The 16,883-nt window shown below is 54.7% G+C and overlaps 7 protein-coding genes across 7 annotated transcripts; 4 read left to right on the top strand and 3 right to left on the bottom strand.

The window, feature by feature from the left end:
• Positions 1 to 55: 55 nt before the first annotated feature.
• Positions 56 to 1,846, top strand: DSC2 (Dsc2p; the record flags this gene model as incomplete). The annotated part of the gene is made up of 7 exons (XM_076637422.1): positions 56 to 184; positions 256 to 378; positions 458 to 514; positions 569 to 730; positions 814 to 1,078; positions 1,223 to 1,373; positions 1,498 to 1,846. Coding segments are annotated over 7 exons (1,236 nt in total), but the record flags the coding sequence as incomplete, so codon positions are not given.
• A 1,190-nt stretch (positions 1,847 to 3,036) lies between these two features.
• On the top strand, positions 3,037 to 5,863 carry BDY24DRAFT_340983 (general substrate transporter; the record flags this gene model as incomplete). Its single annotated transcript, XM_076637423.1, has 14 exons — positions 3,037 to 3,140; positions 3,271 to 3,329; positions 3,472 to 3,486; positions 3,597 to 3,664; positions 3,781 to 3,866; positions 3,968 to 4,017; positions 4,107 to 4,168; positions 4,255 to 4,328; positions 4,410 to 4,811; positions 4,909 to 5,117; positions 5,187 to 5,381; positions 5,450 to 5,494; positions 5,572 to 5,662; positions 5,743 to 5,863. 14 exons carry the CDS (start codon positions 3,037 to 3,039, stop codon positions 5,861 to 5,863), a joined length of 1,581 nt encoding a protein of 526 aa, XP_076496328.1.
• Positions 5,864 to 5,961: 98 nt separating this feature from the next.
• BDY24DRAFT_390755 (uncharacterized protein) lies at positions 5,962 to 8,299 on the bottom strand. The gene is made up of 5 exons (XM_076640716.1): positions 8,038 to 8,299; positions 7,850 to 7,911; positions 7,281 to 7,770; positions 6,323 to 7,208; positions 5,962 to 6,241 (listed from the first exon to the last, which is right to left on the bottom strand). The coding sequence occupies exons 1-5, from the start codon at positions 8,259 to 8,261 to the stop codon at positions 5,996 to 5,998; spliced, it is 1,908 nt and encodes a 635-aa protein (XP_076496327.1). The 5' UTR covers positions 8,262 to 8,299; the 3' UTR covers positions 5,962 to 5,995.
• A 492-nt stretch (positions 8,300 to 8,791) lies between these two features.
• Positions 8,792 to 10,098, top strand: BDY24DRAFT_74883 (uncharacterized protein). The gene is made up of 5 exons (XM_076645104.1): positions 8,792 to 8,982; positions 9,051 to 9,419; positions 9,511 to 9,540; positions 9,635 to 9,840; positions 9,959 to 10,098. Exons 1-4 carry the CDS (start codon positions 8,922 to 8,924, stop codon positions 9,673 to 9,675), a joined length of 501 nt encoding a protein of 166 aa, XP_076496326.1. The 5' UTR covers positions 8,792 to 8,921; the 3' UTR covers positions 9,676 to 9,840; positions 9,959 to 10,098.
• A 1,855-nt stretch (positions 10,099 to 11,953) lies between these two features.
• On the top strand, positions 11,954 to 13,062 carry BDY24DRAFT_351995 (uncharacterized protein; the record flags this gene model as incomplete). Its single annotated transcript, XM_076637729.1, has 2 exons — positions 11,954 to 12,225; positions 12,391 to 13,062. Exons 1-2 carry the CDS (start codon positions 12,073 to 12,075, stop codon positions 13,060 to 13,062), a joined length of 825 nt encoding a protein of 274 aa, XP_076496325.1. The 5' UTR covers positions 11,954 to 12,072.
• A 390-nt stretch (positions 13,063 to 13,452) lies between these two features.
• Positions 13,453 to 15,540, bottom strand: BDY24DRAFT_390749 (SVP26/TEX261 family protein). The gene is made up of 8 exons (XM_076640715.1): positions 15,426 to 15,540; positions 15,304 to 15,338; positions 15,178 to 15,228; positions 15,023 to 15,102; positions 14,848 to 14,940; positions 14,491 to 14,719; positions 14,310 to 14,384; positions 13,453 to 14,219 (listed from the first exon to the last, which is right to left on the bottom strand). Exons 2-8 carry the CDS (start codon positions 15,323 to 15,325, stop codon positions 13,579 to 13,581), a joined length of 1,191 nt encoding a protein of 396 aa, XP_076496324.1. The 5' UTR covers positions 15,326 to 15,338; positions 15,426 to 15,540; the 3' UTR covers positions 13,453 to 13,578.
• Positions 15,541 to 15,652: 112 nt separating this feature from the next.
• BDY24DRAFT_390747 (ATP-binding response regulator) lies at positions 15,653 to 16,832 on the bottom strand. The gene is made up of 5 exons (XM_076640714.1): positions 16,659 to 16,832; positions 16,334 to 16,575; positions 16,148 to 16,248; positions 15,976 to 16,062; positions 15,653 to 15,894 (listed from the first exon to the last, which is right to left on the bottom strand). The coding sequence occupies exons 1-5, from the start codon at positions 16,667 to 16,669 to the stop codon at positions 15,769 to 15,771; spliced, it is 567 nt and encodes a 188-aa protein (XP_076496323.1). The 5' UTR covers positions 16,670 to 16,832; the 3' UTR covers positions 15,653 to 15,768.
• Positions 16,833 to 16,883: the final 51 nt, after the last annotated feature.

Below are 16,883 nucleotides of genomic sequence, written 5' to 3'. Positions count from 1 at the left end.
GAGAGAGAGCTGACCTCGTTCGTTTCCCTTCTCCCTTCTCCTCCTCCGTCCAGGGTTCTCGCATGCTCCTTTGACGAAAGGAATGATGCTCTTCGTTGGGATCTCCTCCTTGGGTGTAGCTCTTCTTCACTGGAAACCTTACCTTCCGCTCATCCTCGAACCGCATCTTACAAAACATCATCAGGTTCGTTTCCGGTTCTCCTTCAACGAGCTCGAGCTCAACCTCTCCCATCTCCTTTCCTTTCTTTTCGCCAGTTCTGGAGACTCGCTACTCAACCTTTCGCGTTCATCAACTCGTCCGAACTCTTCCTCTGGGAACTTCTCATCTACACCGTAGGAAGACATGTTGAAAGATGTCTGGGTTCAAGGAAGTTCGCTGTTCGTCCGAACGCTCCTCTCCTTCACCTCTCCCTCTCCTCTCCTCCGTCTCACCACTCTTTCTCGTTTCTTCGAGCAGACCTTTCTCCTCCTCTCGCACCTCCTCTCAACCTTTCTCTCCTTCCTCTTCCTCCTCGTGATCCACCCTTTCCTCTCCGGCTCTTCAACGTCAACGTCAACCTCCGTCCAGTCCCTCGCGACCTCCCCTTTCAACACCCTCCATCCAGGTCCCACCTCCCTCGCTTTCGCCATCCTCTTTCTCTACAACGGACTCGTCCCTACTGTTTATACGTTCACAATTATGGGGTTGAGCTGGACGGATAAGATCTATCCGTTTGTGATCGCTTCTCAGGTGCGTTGAAAACGACGCGTCTCTCTCTTTCTTTCTTCAACTCAAAACCCACCTTCATTCTTTTCTTTCTCGTTTTCTTTTAGCTCCTAACCCCTCATCTCCCTCTCCTCCTCCCACCCCTCACCGGCTTCCTCTCAGCCCACCTCCTCCTCCTCTCCCGCTCCCCGTCCTCCTCCTCCTCAACCTCCCTCCTCAACACCTACCACCCCCACCTCCCCCTCCCTCTCCAACGCTTCTCCCAAACCTACCTTCTCCCCCTCTTGGGCACCTTCCGAGAACCTAAACGATCCACCAACGCCTGGCCGGCGGAAGCTCTCGTGGCTCCGACAGCGTACGGGCTTTCGACGGGTTTGGGAGCGAGTACGGGAACGGGAGGGTTGTTGAGACGGGGGCTGGGAGGGTGGGTGGATGGGGAAAGGGTGGCGGCTGCTAGAGCTGCGCAGGGGTTGACTGCTATGGGAACGGGAACGGGAGCGGCGACGGGGACGAGAGCGGTTGCTGCTGAGCCTGCGACGACGACGACACCGACGACGGTGGTGGGAGACGGGAGGAGGGGACAAGCGTCGGTGGTGAGTCAGTGGGTGGATGAGTTGACGGTGAGAGGCGGGAGTCCGAGGGTGCCGACGGAAGGGGAGGTGGCGACGTGAGTGTCGATTTTGCTCGTTGTTTTGTTTCCAGACGTCTCGTTTTCTCTCGAGCGAGGGGGAGGAGCTTACTGGACTCAACTCGTGTTCGTCCTTTTTTTTTTTTTGGCTACGTTTGTCCAGGCTTCAAGGGATGTTCCCTTCTTCAACACGAACGAGAGTCGTGAGGGCTTTGCAGCAGAGGTTCGTTTGCGTCTCCCTCTCCTTCTCTCCCTTCCCTCCCTTCTTTGTCTCTCCCTCCCTCTTTCTCCCTTCGTCCTTCCATCAAAACCCCTTCGCTGACCCTCTCTTTCCTTTCCCCCCTTCGCTTCCCCCAAACCCCTCTCGCTCTTCCCGCTCCTCCCCTTCGTTCAACACCACACTAAACCTCATCGAATCAAACCGCAAACACCTCGAACAGCGACTTCGACCAAGGCCGAGCGGTGGATTCTCTGTTGCTAGATGGCTGATGACTATACGATCAGGGATTTGATGAGTGCTTTTACGTTTCCTCTCGTCGATCAAGCTCAAAGGAAGAGAGGTTTGGGGGGAGACGGAGCGACGGAGGACAGAGGGACGCGTTCGGTCGGGAAAGGTCGGATTGGGTGAGGGTGAGGGTGATTGGTTGGTTGCAGTAGTTCTCGGTTTGGAAAGACCACGGGGAGAGGGTGAAAAGGGAGAATACTAGTGGTGGGCTGGGAGTGAGAGTGGGTCGAGGGAGGAGGAGGGAGCCTGAAGGTTGTCGTTCGTCGCTGCACGAGTCGTCTCTTCGCCTTCCAGCATCGTCGACGAGGTGGAGGCAGGGGGTTGAGATTCAGGCATAGGGAGAGGTGCGTATGGTTCACACTATTCGATTCCTGAGAACTGAGCTCCAAGCCGAAGTGCTTTCTTCACTCCTCTTCTCCTCGTTCGAACCAAGCTCGTCGCGTCGCTCCCGCTCTCTTCCTCTTCTCCCCTCCCGCTCTCTCCCCTACCCTCCATCTCCTGCCCCCATTGACTCCTCGTCTCCTCAACCCAGTTCTCTTCCCAGCCCTTCTTCAAAAGCCTCATCATGGTTCGCCCTTTCGGTCCAAGATCTCGAAAACCCATCAGCCCAAAACTCGGTTCTCCCTCGAACCCGATCACTCCTTTCCAACAAACGACCGACGCGCGACGATCCTTTTTCTCTCTTCTCTCCTTGGTCCGAACGGGCCATATCGATATCCTGTCCTTAGCTCGGAATGTACAAACGGAAGTCGTCCCGGTTTTGTCCTTTGCCGTTGAACAGGTGAGCTCGACGAGGAGGAGGAAGAGAACCACTTCCTTGGACAGGTCCTTGTTTCCCTCATCTCGTCTCTCCCCCTCCTTTCTTCTCCACCAACCCCCACTCTACTTCCCCAAAAAGCCCCACTACTTACCTCCTTCCCTCTTCTCCTCCTTATCTTCAATCTCCTCTTCCCTTCTCTTCTCGCACATCCCTCCGAAACTCCAAGCTCAAGCTCAACCTCCTCCCTCCCTCCAATTCCAACTGAACCTCTTCCCATCGATCAACCACCCTGTCAAACCATGTCCGGCAAACCCATCCCCCCTTACGGTTCCTCCGACATCAAAGACACCAAAGACGATGGTATCGTCCTCAAAATCGACAACCCAGGTCAGGACGCGGCTCTCGCTCGAACGGGCTCTCAAGCGTCGCTTTCCGCGATGGAGGAGATCGCTGCTATCGAGCGAACGGAGGAGAACAGGATCAAGGCTGGAGGGGAGAAGGAGATTGATGAAGGGGATGTGATTGCAGAGGGGGAGGAGACGTGAGTTGGGTTCGATTGTTTGGGTTTCGGAGGGAGGGAGGGACGTTGAGCGTTGTTTTCTCGAGCTGACACTGTTCGTTCGTTTCTTTGGTTCGTTTTTTTTGGGGTCGGGTTGGGTTGGATGGTAAAGTGTTACCTGGTTCGTTTGGGGAGTCATCTTCGCTGCTGCTATTGCTGGACTGCTTTTCGGTGAGTTTCGCTTTCCTCGTCTCTCCAAACGATCCAGTTCGACGCTCGAGGTTTCTTGATGTCGTCTTTCTTTCCTCTTCCATCGCCGTTCTTCCTCGACTCTCACTGACTCCTTTGTACCTTGCCTTCTTCTCCCTCTCAGGATACGACACTGGAGGTTCGTCCAACGATATCCGCCGACTTTAGGTCGACGCTCAAACTGAGCCCGTGCCGCGTCTCGCGTCTAACTCTTCGTCCTCTCCTTCCTTTCCTTCTCCTTCGCTGCAGTCATCTCTGGAACTCTGGTCGCCATCGGATCAGATCTTGGACCTGAGATTCTCTCGAACGGACAGAAAGTATGTCCTCACCTCTGCCTGCTTCTCTCTCCGCAACGCGTCTTTTCGGTTCGAACTTTCTTCGTCCGCCCCCTTGGCCTTACTTGCTTCCCTCTTTCTTGCACGCACCGCAACAGGAATTGATCACTGCCTCTACTACTCTCGGAGCTCTTCTCGGAGGTCTCGTTGCTGGAGTTGGATCTGATGTGGTCGGAAGGAAATGGTTCGTTCCTCTCTCGTCGCTTCGATTCGACGATGATGCGACGCGCCTTCGTCCTTCGAGACTGACCATTCCTCTGTTGCTTCTACTTTTCTCTTATGCAGGATTCTGTCCCTCGCAAACTTGATCTTCGTAGCTGGGGCGATCGGACAAGGTGAGTTCGTGCAAAAGAGGCCAGCCAAAAACGAGACGCGTCGATTCCGTCCGTCATCTCGACTGACCTTGCTCTCGTTGTTTTATCAGCCGTCTCTAACACGGTCTGGGGAATGGTTGGAGGACGATTCGTTATCGGATGGGGTGTCGGTGTGAGTCTTCACGTCCTCGTCAAAGTTTTCACCCATCCGATTCGCCGCTGACTTCCGTTCCTCTTGCTCCTGCTCCTCTTCGATAGCTCGCCGCGTGTATCGTTCCTCTCTACATTGGAGAGCTTGCGCCTACTAGGATGCGAGGTCGATGCGTTACCATGTTTGTCCCCTTTCGGTGCTTTCTTTGCGTGAGAGACAGAGGCTGACTTCTCGTCCTCCCCCCTCCGATCTCCTTCTTCAGCAACGTCGTCGCCATCACCCTCGGCCAAGTTCTCGCTTACGCCATCGGAGCAGCCTTCGCCGACGTTCCTCATGGTTGGAGGTACATGGTCGGGCTCGGAGCCGTCCCTGCCGGCCTCGACTTGGTCTTCCTAATTTGGCTCCCCGAGTCCCCCAGGATCCTCCTCAAGCAGAACAAGCCCGCTCAAGCTCTCGTCGTCCTCAGGAAGATTTACTCGAAGGCCTCGGACGAAGAGGTTGTCAGGAAGCTCGCAGTCTTGGAGAGCAGTATCGCTCAAACTCGGGAGATCATCGAGACGACCACGTTTGGTCAACGATTGGGAAGCATGTTCTTCCACGGAGGAAACAGGAGGGCTTTGATCGTTGGCTGTGGACTTCAGGCTTTCCAGCAGCTTTGCGGATTGTGAGTAGGCACTGCCTGACTCTTCATCTACTGCTAGAATCCGATCCCGACGGTCGCTGACCTACGTTCCCTCTTTCCCTCCTCTCCCTCTCCTCAGCAACACCCTCATGTACTACTCAGCCACTCTCTTCAAAGCCGTCGGATTCGACAACCCTACCGCTACAGGTCTCATCATCGCCTCGGTCAACTTCGTCTTCACCTGCCTCGCTTTGAGAATGGTCGATCCCATCGGACGAAGGAAGGTCATGATCTTCTCCGCTCCTGGAATGATCATCTCTCTCGCTCTTGCCGCTATCTCTTTCCACTGTAAGTCAAGACTTCTTCCTTTCCTGCTCCCTCTCGACGCTGACTTCTCCGTTCGCTCTCCTTTCTCAGTCCTCACCGTCAACACCAACAGTCGACTCGTTGAGGGATCGAACTATAACAAGTCGTGGTCAGCGCTTGTCCTCGTCTGGATGATCACCTACACTGCTTCCTACGCGACTGGACTTGGTAACATCCCCTGGTTGCAAGGAGAACTCTTCCGACTTGAGGTTCGAGGAATCGGAACCTCTCTCGCGACCGCGACCAGTGAGTCTCTTTCCCCTCTCGCTTATCTCTCGAGACCTTTGCTGATTGTGCTTTGTTTTACTCTCCAGATTGGAGCATGAATCTGGTCATCGGAGCTACCTTCCTTTCCCTCAGTACGTCTCTCCTGATCTCTTCGTTTCTCTTCTCCTTTCGCTGACCTTCCTTCCTCTCCCTCTTCTCGCTTCTTCAGTGGACGCCATCACTCCCGCAGGAGCTTTCGGATTCTACTCTGGTCTATGCCTCCTCGGATGGCTCTTCTGCCTCTTCCTCTACCCCGAGACGTTCGTCCTTTCTTCCTCTCTCCTCCTCCCTCGACGCGTCGAGCTGACCCTGATCCGCTCTCTCCTTCTCTCTTTCTCAGGTCCGGACTCTCGCTCGAGGAAGTCTTCGTCGTCTTCGAGAATGACTTCGGAATCAAGCGATCCAACGAGATGCGGGCGGAGAAGAAGATGATTCGGGAGGACATCGCGTCCAGGGCTTGAGAGGAGGGGGGGAGACGAGAGGGTTCGAAAGGACGCGTTACGATTTTTCAGGTTTTGCTTTGTTTCTTTAGCTTTCATGCATGTTGTTCACGAGACTTCCTTCGTAAGGTCATACTTCAGACAAGGAACAGTTCAAAGTAATCTCCAATCCCCTCCCACAACCTGATCCTTCCCAAACACCCTGATCTCGTCCTCCTCCTTCTCCGGCAGGTTCGTCGACTGCATCTCCTCCTGGTCATCGTACATCTCCTCGTCCTCGAGCTCGAGAGGTCGCTTCTCCATCTTGACGGAAACGTTCTCGACTCCTTCGATGCTGGCGACGGTTCCGACGAGGAGAGAGATCGCAGGAGTGAAGGTCGAGGGATCGAGGATGAGTTCCTGAGGGCAGAGGCAAGGGAAGATGAAGAGGACGGTCAGCTTCGAGAGTGCGACGAAAGAGGGGTACATATAACTGCTCACCTTCCATCCAACTCTCGATCCGACCTTCAGCTGCTCGAACGAAGTAACAGGCGAAGCTCCTTCGAAAGACGCGTCGACGGTCGACCAATCCACCTGCTTCGACACGACCTGTCCCTTCTCAGCAGCAGACGTGTTCTCCTCCTCCGACCTGATGTAATCACTCCACTCCTTACTCCCATCAGCTCCGTTCTCCTCTCGTCCCTTCCTCCCTCCAGCGTTGCCGCCGTTCTCCTGGCCACCGTTCCCTACCTTCCCTCCCTTCTTCTTCGAAACAACCTCCTGCTGAACCTCGACTCCCCACCCCTGCCCAGCTTCCCACTCCTCCGTCTCAACATCCACACTCGTCACAAACATCCCAGCAGGCAAGCTCGTCCTCTCCGACGGAGCCAGAACGTGCTGGTAAGGACGCTTCCCTCCTCCCGTTGGCGTCGACGTCGCCGAGTTCGAGTTCGAGTTCGAGTTCCCTTGGAGAGCAGAGACTCGAGAGGGAGTAGCGGGAGGAGGAGGGACTGCTGAGTAGATGGGGGCGTTGGGGTTGGAGTTGAAGAAGGTCGTCTTCTGTCCGACTGCCGTCGCCATGGCTTTCTTGAAGTCGCGTTTCTTGTTTCGGTTGGCGCTGGCGGAGAAGGGGATGAGAACGTCGGATTGGGAGGCATCGACGGTTTGGGAAGAGAGGAAGGGAGATGGGGAGGCTGGAGGAGGCATGGTGGAGTTGGTGGTGGATTTGGGAGGAGAGTTGGTGGAGGAGAGGGTGATGGAAGAGGAGGAAGGGTTGGTGGTCGAAGCGAGGAGTTTGAGGGCTGCCTTCTTCTTCCTGCGACGAACGTTTCGCTCGTGAGTTGACGAGAGACCTTGACCGGGAGGCACGGGAGGTTGATCGGGGATGCTGTGAGGGGGAAGAGGAGAAAGAGTCAGACGCGAAAGCGACGAGTGAGGAGAGGAGACGAAGAGGACGAACACTGGAGTCAGATGAATCACCGTCGAGTTGGCTTCCTTTGCCTTTCCTTTGTCGGTGAAAGATTTCGGAAGCAGCAGAGGTCGTCCTGCTGGGATGAGCTTCGACGACGAAGTCTCTGGTCCGCTCGAAGAATCCGAGGACGACGAGGAGCTGTCGGAGTCGGACGACGAGGAAGAAGAGCTCGACTCCGAGTCCGAGTCCGAGTCCGAATTTGAGTCCGAAGAGTCCGATGGTGCTGGTCTTTTGGGAGCTGGAGCAACTTTGGGAGGAGGGGGAGGAGGAGGCGCGACGGGAGCTGGAGCTGGAGCTGGAGGAGGAGGAGGGACCGTCTTGACCTTCTTCTTCTTTGGAGGTTTGGGAGCCGAGACGGATGGAGGAGGAGGGAGGGGTTTGGACTTTTTGGAAGGAGGAGTAGGTGCTGGAGCAGGGGAGAGCTTTCTCTTCTTGCGAGAGGAGGAAGACGAGTCGAGAGTGGTCGTGGGAGGAGGAGCTGAAGGAGGCGAAGGAGAGGAGGGAAAGGTCAGCTTCGACGGGCCAGCTCTCGCTGCTGCAAGGGTTTCGATGCATACCTTCGAACTGAGCCTTCTTTCTCTTCTTCGACGGTGGAGCTGGGTTCTCCTGCAGTTTAACGCTGAAGGAGGACGAAGGAAGGGAGAAAGAAGCAAGGTCAGGAAACGAAAGCTCAACAGTTCCTTTTATCCTTCTCTCCTCCTCTCTTCCCCCTCTACCCTCTTGAATCCGAAAGCTCGAAACTCACCATAGAACATCTCTCTCCTCGTTCAGTACCTCACATCGGCTGGCAGCCAAAACCTCGAACCCGTCGACCTCGAAGGCCAGCGAGGCCGGTTTGACTCCTTTGAAGACAGGGACGTCGAGAACGAGCTGAGTTTTTAAGTCCTGGATCGTCTCCACCGAGGAGGGAACGAGGTACCATGCCTTGAGAGGGGGGAGAGGGAGAGCGGTGCTGATACGGATCCTCATATCTGGCTGTAGAGCTCGTCGCTTGAGGTCAAAAGAGGAGACCTCGAATTCTGATCGAGATCAGCAAGAAAAGGGTCTCACTTTCGGCCCTCTCTCACCTTCCCTCCCATCTCCCACCTCCTTCCACGATGCGACTTCGCTCCTTCTCCCTTTCCAAGATCGTACCCGTCGAGATCATCAATCTCGTCATCCAGCAGTCTTCCGACTCGAACTCAACGCTCCACGCGTGGTGCTTGGTCTCCCTGGAATGCTTGACGGTGTCCGGACCCCTTCTCAACGCACATGTGTTGATCAAGCGTACTGAGGACACGGTACGAATCGTCTTGAGGGTCGTGAGTGTCTTGCTCTCTTCTGCTTGAAATCGGGTAGCGAATCCTGACTTTTCTCCCTACTCTAGATGCTCACAGCTCATCCCAACGTGGAAGACCACCCCCTCTTCCAAACGCATCCTCGCCTCGCCTCCTCCCTCTCCCTCCAGAACACCAAACAGCTCTCTTTCTACTCTCTTCCTCCCATTCGCCCTCTTCAGGATGCCATGGAGGGAAACCAGCACCTATCTCAACCCAGGAGACCCCATCTCACCCTCAACTTCGCCTGGAATCAGCTCACGACGCTCAACGAGAGATCACCAACGCTTTCTCGACCCCTCGACTCGTCAAGATGCTTCGACCAGGAGTAGTCAATGGTTTCCATGTCAAGGATGGTCCAGGACTGACACGGTGTGCGTTCCGTCGACGGCGTGGCAGAGGTAGACGAACGCTGACCTCGTTTCTCGTCGTTCTCTCAAAGACCGCCTCTCCTCCTTCGCTCTTGCAGGCTACTCCACCTTCGTCTCTCGCGTCTACCCATCTTCCAGGTATACTCCTGGTCAGGCCTTCCCTCCACCACCCGAAACCCTACCGGACGTCCTCTACATCTTCGTGGGGATCCAAGACGCGCGAGAGTCTCAGCACTCCTGGGCTCAGGAGCTTCTTTCCTCTCGCAAGTCCGATCGGCTCTTACGCCAGGTTGAGGAGGTGTGGGAGAGGTTTTTGGAGGAGGAGAAAACGTTCAAGGAGGAGATGGAGAGACTGGAGGACGAGGAGGTCGGTCAGTCGGTCACGAACGTCTTGCAGACGACGTTGCGCGGTGCGACGCAGATGGCAGAGGATCTACGTGGTGAGCAGTCCTTCTTCTTTCCTTCGGGTAGATCTGGAAGAGTCAGGCTACTCTAATCGTCAATCAAAGAGCTCACGCGTTGCGCTTTTAGGTGGGATCGAAGAAGCAATGCAAAAAGACGGTTCGTTTATTTCTCTCTTTTCCTACCCTCTCCTATTATCTCTGATCTTGGGTCCTGATCCTCCTCTTTGTATCTCTCGTGTTTCACAAAACAGCCATCGCCCAGATATTTCACGGAGCAGGCTCGTCGCGCTGATCGAAAGACGACCCTCTGTGCGTTCCTGGTCTCCCTCTGGACCGAGAAACCCTCGCATCTGACTTTTCTTTGACCTATCCAGCTTCAAGCTCCACGTCCCAAGCTCAACACCCGCTTGCTCACCTCCACGACGTCACGCTCGTCGCTTTCACGCTCCACAATCCTGTGAGTCGATCCGTTCCCCTCCCTTCCCTTCCCTCCCTCTTCCCTTTCGTTCTTCACCTTCGTCAAATCCCAAGTCTCAAGACCTGACCCTTCTTTCTCTTCATCGTCTTTCCCACAGAACACCTACCTCTCTTTTCCATCTCCATTGAAGCTTCATCAACCTCTCCGCTCGTTCCCTCCCCTCCCCTCCCTGCCTCCCTCCTCCTCCTCAATCAACCTCAGAACCCTACCTCTTCGGCCGACCCAACTGCGTACGCTCGCCGTGAAAGTTTACCTGTCGGCTCGGAGGAAAAGGTTTCGCGTGAACGAAGGTAGGGAAGGGATCGCGGGCTACATAGGCTCGATAGAACGATTGTTTGCCTCTTTGCTTCAGCGTGCAGCTTTTTCGTTCCCTTTGACGATATCGAAAGTCAAGCGGTTCAAATCAAGCTGACACCTGCCGACTATTCATTCTACGGTGTTTCGGGTGAAATTGAACAGGAAGGTTTTGGCCGAGGAGGGAGGAGAGGAAGGTTCTTGTTGAGGGAAGAATCGACGCGTCGGGTTTCGCTCTTCGAGATTCGCTACGGCTTGCTACGACTTTGCTTCTTTCTTTCCTTTGTCACCTCTCCGGATCGCTCGGAATCAAATCTAGTAGATTCGGTCGTCGACGGGATTATCTGTCGAGCCTTCGCTTGCTCGCTTTCGTCGAGGACGAGAAGGGGGAGGGGGCGACGAAGGCGACAGGAGGGAGGGGAGGTCGAGGAGACGAGAGGGAGTTTTCTCCTCCCTCCCAGGGGAGTAAGAGGTGTGAGGGGAGAGGGAGGCGAGAGAACAGTTTCTTTATATGCTCGTGAGGCAGAGGGAAAGAAGGAGGAACGACGACAAGATTGAGCGACAACGCAGCGTCGTCCGACTCCTTGTTCTCGACGCTCTTCCTTTGTTCTCCCTTTTTCGATTTTACACCTTGTAGATAGCCTTTGTTCTCGGTGGGTTTCAGCTGAAAGAAAACATGGTTTAAGAATAAATACAATGAAGCGCAGAGACAAGAAGATGGTGGGGATGAAGCTGAGAGACAGGGCAGGGAAGAGAGGGAGCGAAGGGCGACGCGTCTCGCGGTAAGTAACCGAGAGAGCGTCTCTGGCTCATCAGAAACGGTGCGACGTCTTACAGTGCCTATACACACTATGAGTGTTGATAAGTTGGTTTCTATCGAGTCCTCAAGTCTGGAATAGCATGAAATACGAAGTGGAAAAAGGGAGCGAGACGCGTCGCCCTGTTCTGCAGCCCGTCCCTCAACCGCCCTCGCTCTCGTCTCCTCTCAACTCCTATCCTCCTCTCGACCCTTCTTCACTGGAGGTTAGCTGATGAATTACATCCCGATTCATGCTCTCGAAGGATCTCTGTTGCTCCAAAGAGAGATCAACGCTTCGAAACAAGGGACTGGTTTGGTTGTTTCTGGCACAAAGGAAAGCGCAGCTGAGGAAGGAAGCTTGCAACTCTCCTCCAGCAGATCTCATCTCGTATGTATGGTTGTGTTTGATAGAGATTCGATGACCCTGTCGCTGCCTGCTTTGAAAACGAAGGAAGCAAGGAGCAAGGGGCGGAAGCGCTGCCCTTCGTGTCGCCGCTCGCTCTCTCCCTTTCTTCCCTTCATCCTTCACTCTCCTCCTGGGTTTCGTGGGAGCGGCAGGATGACTCCCTTTTCTCTCTCTTTTCTTCTTTTCCACCACCAACCACCACCTCCCTCGAAACTTTCCTCCTCCTTCCTCTCCTCTCTTTCACCATCGCCTTTGAGTTGAGCTCGCAAGTTCCTCCTCCTCCCCTTCTCCTCCCTCCTCGTCGTTCAACAACAACCACCTTCCCTCCACGATGCTCCTCTCTGCTCACTCCCCTCACCACCAACACCAGCAACTTCAGCATAACAAGGAGAACTCTCAACCTCGACGAGCGTCCGCTAGACATCGATCTTCGACTTCAACAAAACTCCTCCTGTCGTCCGCCATCCCCAAATCCATTCGACCCACCAGCTCCTCCCGCTCGACAACTTCCTCCCCGAAACTCAACACTCGCCACCTTACATCCTCAGGATCACCTTACGCTCGACCTCCTTCCACTCCTCCAGCCTCGCCAAAGAAGAAGAGCTCGAAAGGGTTGCCCTCCTCCCTCGCTCGACCTCGAACGAGGCACGTCGAGGAAGGGTTGGTTCATGCTCCCTCCTCCTCCTCCTCTCGTCTTCCTCCTCAACCTTCCATGGACCAGCAGCACTACGCAGCTTCGGGGAGTAGAGGACCAGTGGTGATGGATCGAGCGGAGGGAGGATCGGCTTTCCTTCCTTTGTCTCTCCCTCGTCCTGAGCGGATCGCCCAGATCGACGTCCCTACCGTTGAAGAGCTCGAAGGAGTGGTGAGTCGTCATTCTTCTTCTCTCCCTCCACGTCTATAATCTCCGAAATCATGTCTCACTTCTCTTTGCGAGAAACTTCGAGCTGACCATCGTTTCATCATCTGCTCTCCTTTCTCTCCTTGCCTTCTCTCCCTCGCTCCTCTTCCTCTTCCTCCTCCGCCTCAGCCGTACCCCTATATCCTCGAACGACTCGCTCAGTCAGGTCCCTCGCTCCTCCAATCCGCCCTCACTTCAAAACTCGCTCACGGTTCGACCACTCTCACTCCTCCCCTACCAACCTCTCTCCTCTTCGACTTCACTCCCGCGTCGTCCCTCAACCCGCTCACTCAACTTCCCTCTCCTCCGCCGAACTACGTCCTCGCCATCCGTCCCACTCCAACAGGACCCAACGGATCCTCTTCGGGATCAGGATCGATCCTTCCCATCCACGACATCATCTACCGAACCTTCTGCGCTCATCTTCCTCCCATCCCACCTCGAGCCCACGACCTTCCCGAAAACGCGCTCCCCATCATCAGCATCACCCTCCCTTCCCCTGGAACCCTCCCAACTCTCAACACCTACCTCTACACTCAGCGACCCGACATCCTCCTCTCCACTCTCCTCGCCCTTCCTTCTCAAGCAGGAACGAGCAGGACTCGAGCGGATCTCACCAACCAACTCGCGTCGGTCCTGAACGTACCGGAGTTGATGCAGAGAATCTCGTTGGTTCACGGGGTTTGGGGAAACGTCTGTGCTTTGGGAGTGGCGGATGCATTGCTTTGGAAGGCGTTAGACACTTCTTGGGAGATCTTAGTGGGAGCTGTGGCGCTGAGGCAGGAGATGAGGGAGGAGTGAGGTGGGACGCGTCGTTTTGGGTTTCTTTCGTTTCGTTTTCCTTTTCTTTGTTCGTTTAACTTTCATTTCTTCTTCGCTCCCTTGAGTAACCTCCTCTTCTTCATCTTTGCTTGTTTCTCTTCGTTTCTTCCCTTCTCTCTCTCGCATCGCATTTTCTACCTCTCTTGCTTCCTTTGTACTTCCCTTGTTCCTCCCTCGCACATACCTCTTTACCCCTCACTTCTTCCTTTCATACCCTTGCTTCGCCTTTTCATGACCCGTCCGACCCTCGATATCATAACGCATTTTGAACCTTCCTACTTCACTTCTCCTTTGGAAAGCAAAGACGAGCCCGACGCGTCGTTCGTTTCGAGCTTCGATGGTTCTCTCTCTCCTCCTTCTCGCCCGCAAGATCTAAGAAATTTTCGATCGACAAGTTGTTATTACTACTAAACTATTCTATACAGCTATGTGGAGTCTCACTAAAAACGACGCCATCGACCCAAAACCCTGCCTGCGTGCGTTCTCTTCTTCCCCTCACTCGTCCTTCCCACCAGCTTTCTCTCTCCTCCTACCCATCGAAGCAGCCATCCCAGACGGAGGGTTCATCATGTTCGCCAGCATCTCCACTCCACCTCCAGCATTCATCCTCAACGGACTCGGACTCCTAACAGGGAAGTTGTTGAGTCCGCTGCTGCTCGCCTTCCTCGACATCCCCTGAGGACTCCCACCCACGACCTCTCCCTCCCCTCCAGGGTTATGCGTGAGAGCTCCAGACCCGACGGTGTAGGAGTTGTTCTCCGAGAACGATCGTCGAGGAGGAGGAGGAGGAGTGAGTCCCATCGAGGTCCGTCGAGCGAGCTCGTTTTGGAACCCTCCGGACGCTTGCCCCGTCGGCGAGCCTGCCCAAGGCGATCCTCCGGGGGTGTAGACTCCTGGGGAAGCGGGGAGGTCCGTAGGTGCTCCCCAGGGGGAGTAGACTTCCGAGGCGTTGGAGAGGGTTCGAGTTTTGGGACGAGGTGCGAGGAGTCCGTCGTCCATGGAGGAGACGTTTCGAGATCTACGAGTTAGGCGAGGAGCGAGGGAGAGGAGACGAGTGGAGAGGGCGAGGAAGATGGATTGACGAGGTTGAGGGGGAACTTGGGAGGAGGAGGGAGTGGTTGGGTTGGCGGCGGATCCTGGGAAAGAAGAGGGCAAGGGGAAGGGAGGGAGACGAGGTGAGCTTGAGCTCACGCGAAGGAAGGAAGGGTTTGAACGAGGAGACTCACCGAAGGATGGGAGAGCGTTATCGTTGGCACTCAAACTCAAGAAGAGATAGAGAGGGATGAACCAAACGCAGATACCTACAACACGATTATAAAGCGAGAAGAAACCATCAGCTCAGCTCTCTCTCCTTCGTCGTTCTCGTTCGAGACCTCCAACGAAACCTAGTTTTGAAGAACGACGCACCGAAGAAGCTAGCGACATCCATGAAGGCTGGAGGAGCGTTGTTCAACGTATGAGCGTAGCTTGGTCTTGAGTAAGGACTTCCAGCTGAGGGTCTCTTTGATCTCGCCTCGTTGGCCTTTGCGGAGAAGTGGAAGAACCAGACGAAGTGGTCGGCGAGGACGAGGACGCAGGAGGCGAGGAAGGAGGGAGAGGTGAGAGAGATGAGAGGCCAGGTCTTGGAGAAGTTTTGCTGTAGAGTGGAAGAAAGAAGAGAGAGAGGAGAAAGTGAGCTCGTTGTGCGAAGAAAGGAGAGGTCGAGGACGGCGAAAGATGGGTCGAGGGAGCAGGAGGGGAAGAGAAGGAGGAAAGGGAACGAACGAGGTAGACGACATGACAGAAGATGGAGAAGGCGATGGGCAGGATGGGGAACTTGTCGAGAGCGAAGAAGGCGACGTGAAGAGCGATGATGGCCTGTGCACACCGAATCAGAGGAACGAGGGTCAGCGATGAGAGGAGGAGATGGAAGGAAGGAAGAGGAAGAGGGTGAGCTCACGTAGATGGCTCGTCTTCCGACGACCTTCGCCAGCTTGGAATGCTCCTCAATCACCTCAGCGATCCATAGAAGTCCACTCGCTACAAGTTCAAGATATTGGGTGTTCAAAGTCAGCCAATGCGTCGGAAGGGAAGAGGAAGAAGAAGCGAACGAACCTAGGCTCAAAGTGACGAAGAGGAAGGCCGCCAGAGCCGCGATGTATGACACTATAGAGCGAAGAAGAGGGAGATAAAAAGTCAGCTCAGGAATACTTTCTACAGGTCTGAAGCTACCGTACTAACCTCCATGAAGTAGGGAAATCATCCGAGAAGGGAATCTGGAGTGAAGAAGGAAGGAGACAAGACGGATTCGGTTTGATGAGCTCGGAATCTCGTCTTCAAGCTTGAGGGAAAGGGAGACTCACAGAGATGCTCTCTGTCAAAGGGAGGTACTGGATTGTGCAGCTGTTGAGAAAGAGGGGAGTGGATGGGTCCTGGCGTTGCTTTGAAGGGAAGGAGAAGGAGAGGATGGTCGAAGTTGAGGAGATCTTTGGAGGAGCTGATCGAAACCTTTGTTTCTTGATTTTCTCGAACGCGTCACAGAGGCAAGCGATACAATAGATGTAGAAGTCAAAAAGTCTAAACCGAAGAGGTACAAGATTAGAGAACGAAAAGAACACACGAAAAGGGATAAAAGCACAGGGGACGGTCTAACGAACGAACGAGACAAGAAAGAAAGACGAAACCTGACGCGTCGCCCTCCCTCCCTCAATCCTCCTCTCGGACAGCTCGAATCTTGTTGAGCAGGTTGTCGATCTTGTACGGCTTGACGATGACCTCATTCATACCGGCCTTGAGAGCGTCGTTGATCTGTTCCTCTCTGGCGTTTCCCGTCTGAGGGAAGGAAACAAAACACGAAGGGGAAGAAGTCAGCTTCTGCTTCCTCCCCTCTCTTCGTCTCGAACTCGAACTCACAAGACAGAGGATCTTCATTGGGCCAGGAGGAAGTTCTCCGGACGCCTCTCGTTCACGAATGATCCGGACTGCTGTGATTCCGTTCATCTGGGGGAGCCCGACGAGGAGAAAAGAACGACGGTCAGCTTCGTTCTGCTTCGACGACGGGAACAAGAAAGAAACAGCGACTCACCCGAGGCATCTCGACGTCGAGGAGCACCACATCGAATTGCTGAGCTCCTTCTTCGGAGGTGCGTTGAATCACGTCAAGTGCTTCTTGGCCGTCATTCGCGACTGGGAGCAAGATCGGACGAGGAGAGGTCAGATCTTCTTTTCTTGCCCACTTAGAGGCCTCTCGCTTCTTCGAACTTGAACTCACCTTCGCAAGTGTAGCCGGCCTTGACGAGTTGACGACGAAGTACCTTTTGGTTGACGATGTTGTCTTCCACGACGAGAACGTGCAGCTTTTCGACCTGAGCTGCACTCGAGTTCCGGCTGAGAGAGGGAGGATCCGAAGATGTCGACTCCGGTTCGGGAAGAGGTAGATCGGCTCGAACGAAGAATCGGAAGGTGGATCCAGCCCCTTTGACGGAGGAAACCTCGATCCGACCTCCCATGAGGCTGAGGGTAGAGAAGAAGAGGGAGGTAATCAGCGACGAGGGTCGTGTAAAAGCAGAGACGAGAGACGCGTCTGGGAGACTCACTTCGTGATCATCCGACAGACATACAAGCCCAAGCCTGATCCTCCGAAGATCGTATGCGTCGCAGAGGAGCCTTGAGAGAATCTGGGAAGGGGGAAATGGAGGTCGGCAAAGCAGAGTTGGACAAGACACGATGTCGACTCGAAAAGCTTACTTCTTGAACAACTTTGAGAGCTCTTCCGGTGCGAGACCAGGTCCAGAGTCCTTCACGGCTCCGTAGATCCAAAC

Source organism: Mrakia frigida (assembly GCF_051309035.1).
Source record: "Mrakia frigida strain ATCC 22029 unplaced genomic scaffold BDY24scaffold_17, whole genome shotgun sequence".
Classification (NCBI taxonomy): domain Eukaryota; kingdom Fungi; phylum Basidiomycota; class Tremellomycetes; order Cystofilobasidiales; family Mrakiaceae; genus Mrakia; species Mrakia frigida.
Note: the sequence above shows the minus strand (reverse complement) of the source record. Positions and strands in the feature narration are given on the sequence as shown.

Coding starts and splice junctions, on each gene's coding strand:
- BDY24DRAFT_74883 (XM_076645104.1), top strand. CDS start 8,922: ATGCTTCGACCAGGAGTAGTCAATGGTTTCCATGTCAAGGATGGTCCA. Junction 8,983..9,050: donor TGGTCCAGGACTGACACGGT/GTGCGTTCCGTC, acceptor GTTCTCTCAAAG/ACCGCCTCTCCTCCTTCGCT. Junction 9,541..9,634: donor AGAAGCAATGCAAAAAGACG/GTTCGTTTATTT, acceptor TTCACAAAACAG/CCATCGCCCAGATATTTCAC.
- BDY24DRAFT_390747 (XM_076640714.1), bottom strand. Junction 16,063..16,147: donor TCGACGTCGAGATGCCTCGG/GTGAGTCGCTGT, acceptor GGGCTCCCCCAG/ATGAACGGAATCACAGCAGT. Junction 15,895..15,975: donor CAATGAAGATCCTCTGTCTT/GTGAGTTCGAGT, acceptor TCCTTCCCTCAG/ACGGGAAACGCCAGAGAGGA.
- BDY24DRAFT_390755 (XM_076640716.1), bottom strand. CDS start 8,261: ATGAGGATCCGTATCAGCACCGCTCTCCCTCTCCCCCCTCTCAAGGCA. Junction 7,771..7,849: donor AAAGAAGGCTCAGTTCGAAG/GTATGCATCGAA, acceptor CGCCTCCTTCAG/CTCCTCCTCCCACGACCACT. Junction 6,242..6,322: donor GATCGAGAGTTGGATGGAAG/GTGAGCAGTTAT, acceptor CTCTGCCCTCAG/GAACTCATCCTCGATCCCTC.
- BDY24DRAFT_390749 (XM_076640715.1), bottom strand. CDS start 15,325: ATGATTTCCCTACTTCATGGAG. Junction 14,385..14,490: donor GGATGTCGCTAGCTTCTTCG/GTGCGTCGTTCT, acceptor ATCGTGTTGTAG/GTATCTGCGTTTGGTTCATC. Junction 14,220..14,309: donor TAACGCTCTCCCATCCTTCG/GTGAGTCTCCTC, acceptor CTTCTTTCCCAG/GATCCGCCGCCAACCCAACC.